This window comes from Mytilus edulis, chromosome 1 (assembly GCF_963676685.1).
Source record: "Mytilus edulis chromosome 1, xbMytEdul2.2, whole genome shotgun sequence".
In the NCBI taxonomy this organism is placed as follows: Eukaryota; Metazoa; Mollusca; class Bivalvia; order Mytilida; family Mytilidae; genus Mytilus; species Mytilus edulis.
Window position 1 is genome coordinate 67348580 of NC_092344.1, and position 15598 is coordinate 67364177.

Consider the following 15598-nt stretch of genomic DNA (forward strand, 5'->3'; position numbering starts at 1 on the left):
TTGAAAAAGAAACTTTTTAAACAAGAAAACTGAAACTATTGAATTACAATTACATTAAAGGTAACAATTCTACTGCACCAGTTGCGCATTTGGAAAATAAATGTCACTTTAGTGATGCTCGAGTCCAAATGTTCGATAAACAAAAAGTTATGCAAAGGTTGAATAGCTGATCAAAGCAAGTAGGACATTGAATATAGCCATACAAGGAATGAGAGCATTGATTATGATATACATACCCCTTAACTTTAAGTTGTTTCCAAAAAATTTCAAACCAGTTTATGAATATTCGTTCACTATAAAAATCACAAACCCTCCTTCTTTCCTTTGAAGATTAAATAAAACAAGATAATAACAATTTTCCATGATTATACTGAAAACCTTAACTTTACAAACATCCTTTAAAAGAACGATATATAGCGGGGTCGTCAAGATGTATTTGAACACTGGTAAATAAACTCATCATATATACCAGGATTGAATGTTTTATTTACGCCAGACGCGAGCTTCATCCACAAAAGGATCATCAGTGACGCTCGAATAAAAAAAAATGTAAAAAAAAAGAAAAAGTAAGAAGTTGAAGTAACCTTATGTCGCCTTAATTTGTGACAAGAGACATAACTCCTCTTGGGAAAAAATAGTTTTATAAGTTATTATTTATATTGATAATGATTTACATGAATTTGGAAACATAGAGATTGTGACAAAGTTTTAATGAGTTTCATATTAGGTCACATAGATTAGAAAGGAAACATATGTTTTAAGGAATCGTTGCAGCAGATGACGGAATGTGCGTATTGTTATTAAAAACGTAAAAACAACACCAATTTATACTAAACAGATTTTTTTTTTACATTTTTACATTCCAAACATTTGTTTTCAAAATATTTATTTATCTTCAGTTATAGTGTGTTTCATGATAATTAAAATAAAGGCAACAGTAGTATACCGCTGTTTCGGAATTCATAAATTGATTGAGCAAAAAAAAACAAATCCGGGTTACAAACTAAAACTGAGGAAACGCATCAAATATAAGAGGAGAACTACGACACAACAGAAACACAACATTAAAATGTAACACAAAAGAATGTAGGAAGTGTAAAATAAAAATTCGATTATTTATCTTGGTCTTTTTGTACGAGAATATTGAGACTATTAAATTACAATTACATTTATTGAACGGTAACAACTGTACTTTACCAAATGCGCAATTGGATAATACATGTAACTCTAGTTTGGAACAAGAAACTTTTTATCCAAGAAAAACTGAAACTATTGATTTACAATTACATTAAAGGTAACAATTCTACTGCACCAGTTGCTCATTTGGAAAATTTATGTCCCTTCAGTCATGCTCGAGTCTAAAAGATTGAAAACCCAAACGTTATTCCAAGGTTGAAGAGCTGATCAAACCAAATAGGACCTTGAATATAACCATACAAGGAATGAGAGCATTGAATGATACATAAATATTCCTTTACTTTAAGTTATTTCCAAAAATTTTCGAAACAGTTTATGAATATTCGTTCACTGTGAAAATCACAAACCTTTTTCTCTCCTTTGCAGATCACATAAAAAAGGATGATGACAAGTGTCCATGTTTATACTGAATACCTAAACTTTACAAACATACTCTAAAAGAAAGATGTATAGCGGGGTCGTCATGATATATGACAAAACATCTTTTTAAGTTCTTATCACCATCCTTTTTACAGTTTAAGATGGAATTAAGAAATATTGATATAACGTTTTACCAAGCGGTATCAATCAGATGTTGATTTGTAAGAAATAAAAACTTTTTCTCACAAATATGAATTTTGCAGTAATATAAAAATTTAATTTGTCTACGCTTTATGACAGAATATACTGAATATTATCATACATTGCTGGTCATTTTGAACGATGACATATATGTCGAGTTTAGTGCATATACATTTCAAATAATAGTGTTTTTTTGTGTCCAAATTGTGCACAACTGTATATCAGTGGTCAACTGTTTTTTCCAACCCTATGATGCAGATTTCGTACAGCACCATATTGCAAGGTTCTTATAGTTCACTTTAAGATATATTATTTATGATGTCCTGTCACTCGAAAAAAAACAACACTTTTTTAGCAAATACGTGAAAGTCATATATCCCAGTTGAGATTAAGGACATCACAAACAAACCAGCAGTTAGATATTAACACGAAAGGGTAATTTAAACTAGAATGATTTTAAACTTTCCATTTACCAGCAGTAACTTACCATCTGTCCCTCCGAATGATGTTTACATTTTATTAATTATTACGTGCGCATGTTCACACTATACTAGAATCGATGCTACCAGATATTGAAATGAGCAAGACGACCTTTGCCAATTGTGAAGAGGGGTCTGCTTACCCTTCCAGAGCACCTGAGATCGTCCCCTGATTTTGGTGGGATTCTTGGTGCTCAGTCTTTTATTTTCTATGGTGAGGTTTGAGTGCTGTTGTTCGTCTATTTGACTGTTCCTTTTTAGACAAAACGTTTATTTCGTCTTATGAGTTTGAATGACCCTTTGGTATTTGTCGCATCCCTTTACTGTCCCCATCACGAATTGATTGACCGATATAATATTTGTGTCTCAACTAATTAAGCGACATGTGTTTGAGTCTTCTATCCTTAGATAACAGAATACACGCCAGGTCTGTTCTCTTAACGATTGTGTCTTATTATGACATTTTAACTGAATGTAGATTTGAATTGTGAATGATCCATTTATTTATTTTTTAAATACGCTTACCGGTTTCTTTCCTATCAGAGTTCATGCGATTCTTTCCGAGTTTGTTTATTACCTTGGTTCGAATCGAACAATGAGATTTTAGCATCGGTCAACTACTGTTGCCCTCACTTACCAGAGTAACAACTGAAATCTTGACTTAATTTATGTTAGGTTCATATTGCTTTACCGATAATTTTTGTAAAACAAATTATGTTTATTATTTTGCTATTTGATTTCTCATGTCTATTGTTTTGGGTTTTTTTTCTTCGATTTATGGTTTTATTATTTTCGTACTATTCCAATAAAAACTTGTAAATTTATATATGAAATATTTTGTGATTTTATTTGATTTATAAACTATGAGTCATCTACTGTCCGACTTTTGGCAACAATAATATGAATTTCAAGAAAGAACTGCTTCATTTCTTTTAAAAAAAGTGTTATCTAAGAAGTGCATTGGTTTCTTATGAATTTTATATCATGAGATAAACACACACTTCATGCATATCTTAACTAATCAAATTGGTTGATATACCTCACATGTTTTACAGAACAAAAAAAGCAGATAAAGAGGTGAAAAAAGTTTTTAAAAGTATCTAAATTACGGGTTTTTATTTCATTTTATAGTGTAAACTTTCAATTGAGATGAAAATATCGCAACCCTCATGTTTTTGTTTCTATAACGACTGAATATCATCGTCATCTGTCTTCTCATATCATTAATTCTGTAAAACTGTTTTTAATTTTAACCTAAAACACATTTCTTTCACATTTTATGTCTATTATATAATTTTGTTCAGAAAGAATCTCTTTCGAAGTAAGCTCTTTCCGTTGAAATAGCTGTTTAAAATTATAAAGATTATACTAAAGATGAATATTATGATTTTCATCTTTTTCATGTTCTCTGGACACGATGTTTACACCAAGTCGATACAAAATGTCACAGAAGTTTCTAATGAATTTCTAAAGAATAGATTGGATAAAATGGAAGCGTCACTTAGTGTTCTGGAGTAGACTATCGAGAACATCAGCACAGGTAAGTTGAGAAAACTGTGTTGGTCTGACTTATCGTTCACATGGTCATAATTATAAATTAACAGTTATAAAACTGAGAGTGATGCTGACTCTGTTAGTCTTTAAAATTCTACCACAGGAATAGGTTACCTCGGAATTATTGGGTCTTAATGTTTTCAACTTTCAACTTTATATTTTATTCATTTTTTTTTTAAACATTTTGGATTCGAACGTCTTTTGTAGCCGAAACACATGTCTACAAAATTTTGTCCTGGAATCTATGCAGAGTTTATACATTTTGTACAATGAAAAGATAATGGATAACGTTAAATTTTATTTAGAAAAGATATTCGTTCGAATTCCACCCAAACTACACAACAGGTTACAACTATATGTGACCCGCCATTATTAGGGTCTAGGCTTTTGGAGCTATATCTTTATTTAGAGATAAAAAAAATGTAGTTTACAATGAACAATACCGTTAACTTTTGTATTCTGTAAACTATTCCACCAATTTCTTGTACAATCTAGTGAATTGAAATAACTACTACTTTTTTACTTACTAAATGCTCATTTTGTCCTTATTCTATGAGTTAGACAATTTTCAGAAATTAAATGAGACTGTTTTAAAAAATATTTTATTTATTATTAAATGCTGAATATGGCAGAATTGTGTCTTTTAACGGAACATTGATAAACATTGAAAATCATATGTGATTATGTGAAATACGAAAACTGTTTATAAATATACGCTCTTATAAAATATTTGATTTGATTACAATATAACCACAAAAGTAGAATCATGTAATGTTTAATGTCCAATGGCTAAATTCAACGAGTTTTCTGGACACGAACATTTGTTCTAACGTTTTTGTCAATATAATTGAATTATATGCGATGGTCGTACAAGTGAGATATTTAGCTAGCTATAAAATCAGGTTTGATACACCATTTTCTACTTACGGGAATGTCTGATCCAAGTCAGGAAAATGACAGCTGCTATCCATTCGTTTGATGTGATTAAGCTTTCTGTTTAGCTGTACGATGTAGGAGCTTCCGTTTTAAATTTTCCTAGGAGTTTGGTATTTTGTTATTTCACTTTTTGAAACGTGATTTTGTGCAAGACAGATGCACTGATTTGTATTTTGTATTTATTCGCTCTTATTGTAACCGGCAAGAAATATATATATAACATTACACCACAGTCCAGGGTAATGGGGAGGGTTTAACGTCATCTTACTAATTTAACACCGCCTCATTCTGTAAGTCAGGAGCCTGTAATTCAGTGGTTTTCGTTTGTTGCTGTGTATCATGTTTGTTTTTTTGTTTATTATTTTGTATCTATCTTAATCTTCTTTCTATGTAGAATGCTCGTCTTTCCACACTTGGTTTTGGTTTGTTTGTGTTGTTGGACTGTTGTCTCATTGATTAACACGGCCCATATTCATTATAAAAAATCTACCCCAAAGTAAAGGAAAACAATTTGCCACTACAAAAATAACGAAGATTATAACATATTTTGAAAAGATATAAGACATTATAACATGCATTAAAAACGCTTGCTTGTGGGGAAATATAATTCAGTTGCCACAAAACGAAATTAACAATATTTGTAATTGCTTTGAAAAAAACTAAATTGTTTTTGTTTGTGATTTTTTTTTTTTAGAAAAAAGAGAAGATGCAGTGATGTTCAGAGATTTTAACTTAGGAAAGGAATCTACAGTTGTGTTTGAAACTATTGTTATAAACGAAGGCAGTCATTATAACAACTATGATAGTATATTTGTGGCTCCACTTCATGGTTTATACTAATTTTCCTGGACTGTATCATCTCATGCTGCTCACCGTGTCATGACAGAATTGGTTGTAGATGATGAAGTCATCACGTCTACAGGAGAGAGTGATGCTGACTCTGTTAGTTTTATGTCGGCATCAATGACGTTGGGTACCACCTTAACTTTCCGCAAAAATAATTTGCACCCATGATCGTTTACACGGAATTTAGTTATTTTCCGACAGGTTTTGATTTTCATTATCATGTGTGCATACATTGTAAATGAAAGCTTTTTAAAAAAGTGTATCTCCTTTTGTTTTATATTTAATACTTTTTGATAAATTTTATTCCAAAGTCGTGTATCCTTTCTTTTGTTGACTAGTATAGATACCAGGATTGCAATGTTGTATTAACGCCAGTCGCGCGTTTCGTCTAAAAAAACGTATAAGTAACGCTTGAATAAGCAAAAAGTTAAAAAGGCCAAATAAAGAACGAAGTTGAAGAGTATTGAGGACTAAAAATTCCCAAAATATTTGCCAAATACAGCAAGGGTAGTATATTCCGGAGGTAGAAAAGCCTTCAAGTAATTCAAAGATAGACACGAAATTACTAGGTTCCTGTAAATGAGGCAGATTCTCAGATATGCAAAAATGATAGCATGTAGAAATAATTTGAACAGTAAAACAGGGATATCACCAATATACTTAAATCAAAGGTGATGTTGTACAGTATATAGAGTGTGTAAATTCTGAAACGATCTATGTACTTGCTGTAAAATTAAAGATCCTTTGAGTAAACTTATTATAGAGATTATCAGTTTGACACTGTGTAATAAAATCATATGTTGTTGTTATCAGTACAAACATTTATTTTGTTATTAGTAAATTGAAACGTTACTAAATGTGTATTCCCATACAGTTATAAGCACTTACGGTCCTACAGTTAACATGTCCATACTTATATTATGGCATGGCACAAGGTAATTTTTCTCAGACTGTTTAATAAATCTGTCCTTATACTTGAATTTGTACTGATTTTAGTTGGCACAACTTTTATTTGTTGTTTTTCTATGCTCTTTAACTTCGTTTTTCATTTGGCCTTCTAAATACTAATCACCACAAACTTTTTGTTTGTGCCTTTACAATATATTTACTGGAATTTTCGACACTCCTCAAAATGATGTTGATTTATCTGTAATTGTTTCTGATTCAAATGATGAAAACAAAATTATGACTGAGTTGAATCAAATCTTATATAATTGCTGTACCCATATTTTTACCATTTTATTTATTATGTCTGTTTTGTTCACGCATCGTTGTAAATATAACGGAATTTGATGAGACTGTCGTACAAGTGAGAGGTTCAGCGCTATAAAACCAGGTTCAATCCACCATTTTCTACATTTGAAGTAGCCTGTACCAAGTCAGGAATATGAAAGATGTTGTCCATTCATTTGGTGTGTTTTGTCATTTGATTTTTTCCATGTGATTAGGGAATTTCAGATTGAATTTTTCTCGGAGTTCAGTATTTTTGTGATTTTACTTTTTCATTAGTCGAAGAAACGACCATTTCGAGATGAAACATAGTCATATCGAAGGATATCCTCGTCCTGTGTTCGATGCGAAAAAATCTACAGAATTAATAAATTAAAAAAGCTCGTTTCTGAGTACTTCTTTCCAAAGAATTAACCAATATCTTCCTTCCTGGGTATACTTGTTCATCGAAACTTAACATTTGCCATTATTGTAAAAATTTAAGTATTTTGGTATGTGAGGAAAAGGTGGAAGTTCACTCAATATTCAGTTCTCGAATACTCATATATTTTAAATTCAAGTGTTTATGTTCGTGTTGTTATATATCGTTTAAATTTCACGAAATGTGTTCGTGTAATAAAAAAAATTGGTATGATTGCCAATATGACAACTCTCCCAGTCCACAAGAGACCAAATTGACACAGAAATTAACAACTATAGATGACTGTACGGATTTCAACAATGAGCAAAGCCCATACCGTATAGTCAGCTATAAAAGGCCCCGAAATGACAATGTAAAACAATTCAAACGAGAAAACTAACGGCTTAATTTATGTACAAAGAATTGAACGAAAAACAAATATGTAACACATAAACAAACACAAACGACAACCACTGAATTACAGGCTTCTGACTTGGCACATGCACATACATAGAGAATGTGGCGGGGTTAAACATGTTAGCGGGATCCCAACCCTCCCCTAACCTGGGACAGTGGTGTAACAGTGCAACATAAGAGCAAACTGTAAAATCAGTTGAAAAAGGCTTAACTCGTCAGATTGATAAAAATACAAATACTACAAATACAGGTCTTGTTTCCTGCCTTTTTTCTTTAATTTTTTATATGAAAAAGAAGAAAATGCATGTGATGTTACCATTTTAGTTTTTTCTGTGAATTATTCATAGAAAACTTAATTTCATGAAATATAAGCCCCTATTTTCTATATCTGTTCTTGTTTTAAATTGATATTTTTAGTGGGAGGAGTGATAGATGAATGACATCTTATATGACCAGTTTTGAGGTTCATTGTAACCTAAATATCAATACTAATATGTTATTCCTTCGTTAATAAAAAAAAATCAACATGAGCAAGCAAGTTAATATATTTAATATGATAATGTATAAAAGCTTAAGATCAAGTCTAAAAAAAAACTGGACTTTGTATCAACATTTCCGATTTTTAAGTACCTTTTTCGGTAGTTGTCCTTTGGCTCACTTGAGTTTTGTACTAACATTTAAACTAACACAACTTCCTTATTGCAAAATAATTATATATATATATTACGATTGAGAATATGTTTTGAGCGCCAGTTCAAGTTAATTCTTAAGACGTTACTAATCCTCATGCCAATTTTCAATCTTGATACTTTATAGATCACGCTAAGAAGGGTTAAAATAGTTTTAATTTTAATCATGCGAAGCTCAAATATTCTGGCAATTTTGTTCGTTGTAAAAATAGCAAGCGCAATATCGATTAAGAATGATACATTTGACGAGGATTCAATACTGTATCGTTTGAACAGGGTGGAAGCACAGCTACTTGAACTTGGAATAACTGTCAGAGGACTAAATGCTATAAGTAAGTTAAGCTTATCAGTACCCAGTTTTCTTGTGCCAGTACCGTCATATGTGTGTGATTGTTATTCTAATTACTGATATAAGTATTTCTATAATTATAATTATTGAAGATTTAAATAACATTATCTAATTCTATAGTATGCGTTTTTAATGTTTTCGTGGTAAATACACTTATCTTAAAAAATGTGTGTAGTACTTTTGGAAAGCTATTTGTTTATATCATATTTTTATGCGCAAACATAGATCAGATCGGTAAAAGTGGAAAACCAAGAAGTTTTAACATTTATTTGTTTAAAAGGAGTTTTCTTTCTCTGTGAGTTAAAGTTCTAAATTATATATTGATAGTTGTTCACGAGTTTTTTTATTAAGTAAGTTAATACACAATTTAAATTATTCTTTTCTTTTTATCACAGAAACCACAGACAAACCTCCTGTTTTGTTTTTTGCAATTATTGACAGCCGGGACTTCAGCCTTAATGTAGATTCCAATGTAGTTTTTGAGCTTGTAAAAATAAACGAAGGTGGGCATTACAACAACTTTGATGGCGTGTTCGTTGCTCCACATGACGGAGTTTATCTCTTTTCTTGGACAGTGTCGTCTGCTGGGTCAAACTATATAATGACAGAATTAGTTGTTGAGAACAATATTATTTCATCTACTGGAGAAGGAAATACGGCTTCTGGAACGATCTATATGTCGGCCTCCATGACGGCTTTTTGTAGAATGAAGAAAGATGAACATGCATGGATTAGAACTACTGGAAGCGGAGGTGCACATTATTTACAAAACCATGACAACTATCCCAGATCTTCATTTCTTGGTTTGCTAGTTTACCAAGAATAATCACCGAAGTGCATTGCAGTGATTTCATAAATTGAATTGACATGTTATCGATAGGATCCCCAAAACGTCATGCTCATTTAAGAACGCTTTTTGCTTATTGTTTCTCTAGAACCATTTCCTTTCTTGTTTTATAGTGTATTTCATTACAATTAATAAATTGTTATATGAAATGTTTTATCTTTCTTTCTTACAGAAAAGAAAGGATACTATGAGGTATCCATACAAGTAAATGCACAGACTGACTGAAAGCAATAGTATAGCGCTGTTAATGATGTTCTTAATCTCAATATAATTTCAATATGCAAAAGTATTCGATTTAAGTAAGATTTATTGAAAACTACAATATCATGCTGGTTAAGAACGCCTAGATCCATTTGTTATACCTTCAAATTTAATTGTTAACTTATGTTACCCGAAAGCAAATACTTAAAAAATAGCATTCATAGGAACACCATTTTCCGACGTATTTTGTGACGTCGATTTGAAATGATTATAATTCATATACTATATAAAAAATAAGTACGACCCTTCATATGAAATTTTCAGCACCTTACTTTCAAATTGTAATTACTCCATTTTTACGTTTGTGTCATGCATGAAGAAGTTTTAAATGTAATATAAATATCTTCCATGAAATCCCTTTTATAACGATATTTATCAGCAAATCCCAATCTACGGATAAAGTTGAAGCAAATGTTTCTCTGATGAGGAAAATGTTCATCAATCATGGTCACAGATAATTTTTTAAGCTACACTTTATGAAAAATTGGAACAGTTGTACTGATTATAGACACACAGAAAAACGTTATGATGTGAAAAGGAAGAAAGCTAAAATGACATCATTTTTAAAGGCAATTTGAAAAGAAAGCTTTTATGAAAATAAGTTTATCGTATTTGTCTTTTGCTACAATACAAACTAGAAAAGAAATGGTATCTATTTTTTATAAAATGAAGTACTCTGTGAAATTTCTCCTAATAGTTTTAATTTGTTTAATCAAACACAAGATATTCTACATTTTTAATAGCAGTCGAACAAATAAGATAAAAATCACTTTCTTCGTTAACATGGAAAGTTTACAGTAAATATATGCCTAGCTTAACATTTGCTTATTTCATAAAATATCTAGACTGCATGCTTTTTTCTATTTTACTGTACAAGCGGACGGAATGCACCCTTACGCGTTTAATAGATTTGGTTTGTTTGGTTTCATAAAAGTTTGACAAAATATTTACTTTGACCTTTTGACAAAGATATATCAAATTTTAAAAATATAAAACAAAAGCTAATAACTTTTTTTTTATTTTTCACATGACATAGCATTATAGCTATTTGCAAACAAACTCGGCGATGATCTCTGGTGCTGGTGATTGGTGAACCTCAGAAATGTGTTGGAGAATAGCGAACAAACTCGGCGAAGATCTCAGGTCCTGGTGATTGGTGAACCTCAGAATGTGCTGGATAATTGCGAACAAACTCGGTGATGATCAATGGTGCTGGTGATTGGTGAACCTCAGAAATGTTTTAAGATTCTTTGGATCAACGATTTTCTTTATATGCAGCAACGTTGTTTTTTTTAAGTTTGTTAACACCTATGTTTGCTGTTGACTACGCTAAAAGATGCATCTAATTAATATATAGTAAAATCAAAAAAATACTAAACTCCGAGAAAAATTCAAGACGAAATGTCCCTCATCAAATGGCAAAATCAAATGACAAAACACATCAAACGAATAGACAACAACTTTCATATTCCTGACCTGGTACAAATGTAGAAGATGTTGAACTGAACCTGTTTTTAGCGCTAAAACTCTCGTTTGTATCTAAAGTTTGTCTAAGGGAAGGACAGTGAACGGCTACCTTCTCGTATCGAAATTTTGAAGAACAAAAACAATCACTGTAGTACCATTAGCAACGAAGCATTTAATTACATAAGCTAAACAAAAGAACAAATACTTCCTACCACAATACATTTTCTTTGAGCTAAGTAAAATGTATTTAAACTTGAAAATTTTAAGACGTTAAGTCTAAAAGTTATATAATTTAACGAAACAAAGTTAAGTAAAACTATGGGCGTTATGTCTATTATACTACAGAAAATTTGATTAAATTATCAAAACATATCATGATGTCATAAAGAGAGATTTACACAGCATAAACAAATGTACATCATTGATATGTTATTGGTTATGTTATCTATCGCTGATAAAAATAAAATAAATGCATCTATTGCGTAGACAATTCTGTCGAAAACAAGTGAATGTAACGATAAATAATTTTTGCTATTTTCCTTCTAATTTTTTTAACATATTCTGGTATATATATATGTATACACCAGATATATTTCGGATCAAAGAAACATGGTTGTACGAGTAAGTTCTTGGTCGTGAGGATAGCTCGTAAAGCAATTGCCATAGGAGTATTTTCTGGCTAAATATTGTACTAAAGATGAACGTAATATATTCTATAGTATTTTTATTATGTGTTCACGAGTGTTATACAAAGTCAATACAAAATTATACAGACATTACAATTGAAGCTGTGCAGAATAGATTGGAAAAAATCGAAGCGGCACTTAATGTTCTTGACTCGACTATCAAGAACATCAGCGCAAGTAAGTTATTAAGTCAATAATACTATTTTACTATAACTTAATTTTGTATGTAACGCGTCTTCTAATTGGTTGTCAGTATTTTGTCTATCAGCTCATAGACATAATTTTCAACGTTTTTCATGATATACCCCGGCTTAAAATTTAATTTATAATTAAATTATAAGGAATGACTGTAAATGAAATTCTGTCTATTCGAAATAACATTTAAAAAAATGTGGTGCACACCTTGATATAATTCAGCAATACAATATACACTACATCTGTCATGTTATTTCTTCATAGATATAAAAAAAAAAAAAAAAAAAAGTGATACTGTTAAGAAATTTGATTGAAATATTCCCCATTCAACCATCAAAAAGGTTAATATTTTATATACAACTACTATTTGACGTTTTGACAGATTGTCATTATTTCATTTGACAGAGTTTTATATGAATAGTAATAAACAGAACTACCAGTATCTTGTCCTGGGTCCGTTTTCCATCCGTCCCTCTATCCGTAAACATAACACGTCGTTCGATAAAAACAATATTATGATGCGATTCCAGAGTTATGAGACTTTGACCGTCAGATTAATAAAAGACATTTTTTTAATATCAGTAACTAGACTCTCTTTCTAAAAAAAAAGTAATGGCAAACATATTTGCCGAGCGGAGCGAGTCGAAAAAAAAATCGGCAAAGGGTTTTGGAACCGCTGAAGGCCCCAAGATGCTTTAGAAAAATCATACAATCTGCGCGTTTCCCAACCCTTTCGTAATCTTTAAAAAAATCTGTTTTTATAATTTGTTCGACAATATTTTGGTCTCAAAGCAAAATATATAGATTCAGTGTAAAACTTTTAGTTTTTAGGGACAACATCAAAAGAACAATATGTAGGATAAAACAAAAAATCCAATTCACATAGTTAAATATGTAGCTGCTGTTTTGGGCTTTTTTAGTGCTGTTTTGGCTGGCAAAAAATCTTTCATACCTGTCAATTATTTGTTGTTGTTTTTTAAATTAAGTTAAGAGGGGGCTAATGATCATTGATATAACTATGTCAGGTAAGTTTCAATTACAACTTGATGTAGTTCCTAAATGGGTTACAATGAAAAGAAGTTTGTAATATTAGATAAAAAGTCTTGAAATAAAATAAAACTCAAGTTTAAAACAGAATTAATAAACTACAAATGGAATGCAACACTGAGAGAATAAAGAAAGACAATACATGAACAAACGACAAACCCGGGAACAGATAAAACACAAAACAACAAACAAAATAAAAATAACACTGAAAACTAAAAACAAACGAGAAACATGGATCCCGAAAAACGGTGTCCACGTCAGAGGGTGAACAGAACTTGCTTCTTGCAAGACACTCGCGTGAAAACAATTTGATATGAAGACAAGCATTTTGTTTTAATTTCCTGCATGAGGCATTTGCCTTAATTAGTTACAGCCCTGTAATAAAAGGGAGGTAAATGTTCCAGATTCGATATACCTCAAGTTAAATGAAACCCATTTTCAAACATTTCAAGTACATTAACATTTAAACATTATATTTTTAAAAGTTTGGGAAGGTTTCCGATGACAATTTGAAAAAAGACGAATTTTGGAAGAATCTGGTGCCATATCATACTTTAGAATAGCGTTTATTATAAAATGGCATAAAAGACCTGCCGAGTCATTTATTTTCAATACATCGTAAGTCAGGTTTTTTATTTTTTAAATTACCCAAGAACAAACTATTTATTTTTGTTATTATCAAGGCTGAGTTATTAATTTTCAAAATCCCCCTCCCCCTTCCGAGAAAATCAAATAGTCGTCCTGTGCCTAAAAGAACAAAACTTCAAAAACTATCAAAAATATGTATTCCGTTTTGTACGGGAGCAGTTTATCATTTTGATAGCTTGCAATACATTTAAAGTAAAATAATTAAATACATTGTATATATCCTTTGTAACACATAAGATTGTTTTAAAATTTCAACTTGTTTTGTAGGCAAAAAGAACGATGCAGTGATGTTCTTTGCAATAATCAAAAGTAGAGGGTTCAACTTAGAAACAGAATCTACAGTTGTGTTTGATACTGTTGTTATAAACGAAGGCAGCCATTACAACAATTATGATGGTGTATTCGTGGCTCCACGTGATGGTTTATATCTATTTTCATGGACAGTATCATCTCAAGCTGCCAACCGTGCCATGACGGAATTGGTTGTAGATGATGAAGTTATCACATCCACCGGAGAGAGAGATGCTGACTCTACTAGTTTTATGTCAGCCTCAATGACGGCGATATGTAGAATGGAAAAAGATGGTCATGCTTGGATAAGAACGACTGGTTATGGTGGTCCACATTATTTCTACAGTCATGACAATCATCCAAGAACCTCATTTCTTGGTCTCCTGATTCGTGCTGAGTAACAAAAAGGAAAAAGGAAAAAAACAAATGTAATAGTATACAGAATATTTGTTTTTGTTATCTGACTTATAAATCTCAGTATTATGTATTCAGAATAAACCTGCAACTTGTTTCTTGACATTAAGCAACCAGATTGAATTAATCTTGTCATATTTATTTAATTTATTCGATATGCGATTTTGGTAAGTAACTTCTATGATATCAATGAGTGTAAAATATTCACTAATAAAATATTATTTACAATAGGAATACCAGTGTCGTTATTTGAAAAGATTGTCGCAAACGATGGGCAAATTAGTAGAATAGACCCATGCACTGGCTGACGTTTGAAAGAAAGTGTTAATTTGCACCCAGTTATCATATTTCATTAAACTAATAGGTGTTTTTTTCTTTTTAGCTATATCAGAACAATTTGTTAAAACAGTGACATATGATATTGTATTATAAACTCATCATAGATACCAGGATTGATTTTTTTATTTCAACCAGACGCGCGTTTCAGCTACAAAAGACTCATTAGTGACGCTCGAATAAAAAAATGTAACCAAAAAAAAAGTACGAAGTTGAAGAGCATTGAGGACCAATTTCCCAAAAGTTTTGCCAAATACAGCTAAGATAATATATTCCTGAGGTAGAAAAGCCTTAGCACTTCAAAAATTCAAAATTGATGTTAACAGGGAATTTATAATTATGAACATATCAATGATAACTCAAGTCAACATAGAAGCGCTGACTACTGGGCTGGTGATAGCCTCGGGGAATTAAAACTCCACCAGCAGTGGCATCCACCCAGTGGTTGAAAATAAACTCATCAAAGATACCAGGATTGATTTTTTTTATATATTCCAGTTGCACGTTTCGTCTACAAGACTCGTCAGTGGCACTCAAATAAAAAACTGTTAAAAAAAACAAATAAAGTATGAAGTTGAAGAGCATTGAGGACCAAAAAATCATAAAAGTTTTGCCAAATACAGCTAAGGTAACTTATTATGTCTCTGGTTCAAGGAAAACGAAAATAACACATTAAAAAGTAGTTTCATTTGAAGCTCCTTTCTTTAATTAACTTCATCAGGAATACTCAAACTCAAAAATGTGGAAC

At 31.3% G+C, this 15598-nt stretch overlaps 1 protein-coding gene and 1 long non-coding RNA gene across 2 annotated transcripts; both read left to right on the plus strand.

The window, feature by feature from the left end:
* The first annotated feature begins 8365 nt into the window (after positions 1-8365).
* On the plus strand, positions 8366-9654 carry LOC139519927 (uncharacterized). Its single transcript, XR_011663761.1, has 2 exons — positions 8366-8641; positions 9054-9654. It is a non-coding gene; the product is annotated as an uncharacterized lncRNA (long non-coding RNA).
* Positions 9655-11853: 2199 nt separating this feature from the next.
* On the plus strand, positions 11854-14959 carry LOC139519936 (heavy metal-binding protein HIP-like). The gene is made up of 2 exons (XM_071312256.1): positions 11854-12096; positions 14077-14959. The coding sequence occupies exons 1-2, from the start codon at positions 11931-11933 to the stop codon at positions 14499-14501; spliced, it is 591 nt and encodes a 196-aa protein (XP_071168357.1). The 5' UTR covers positions 11854-11930; the 3' UTR covers positions 14502-14959.
* The last annotated feature ends 639 nt before the right edge of the window (positions 14960-15598 follow it).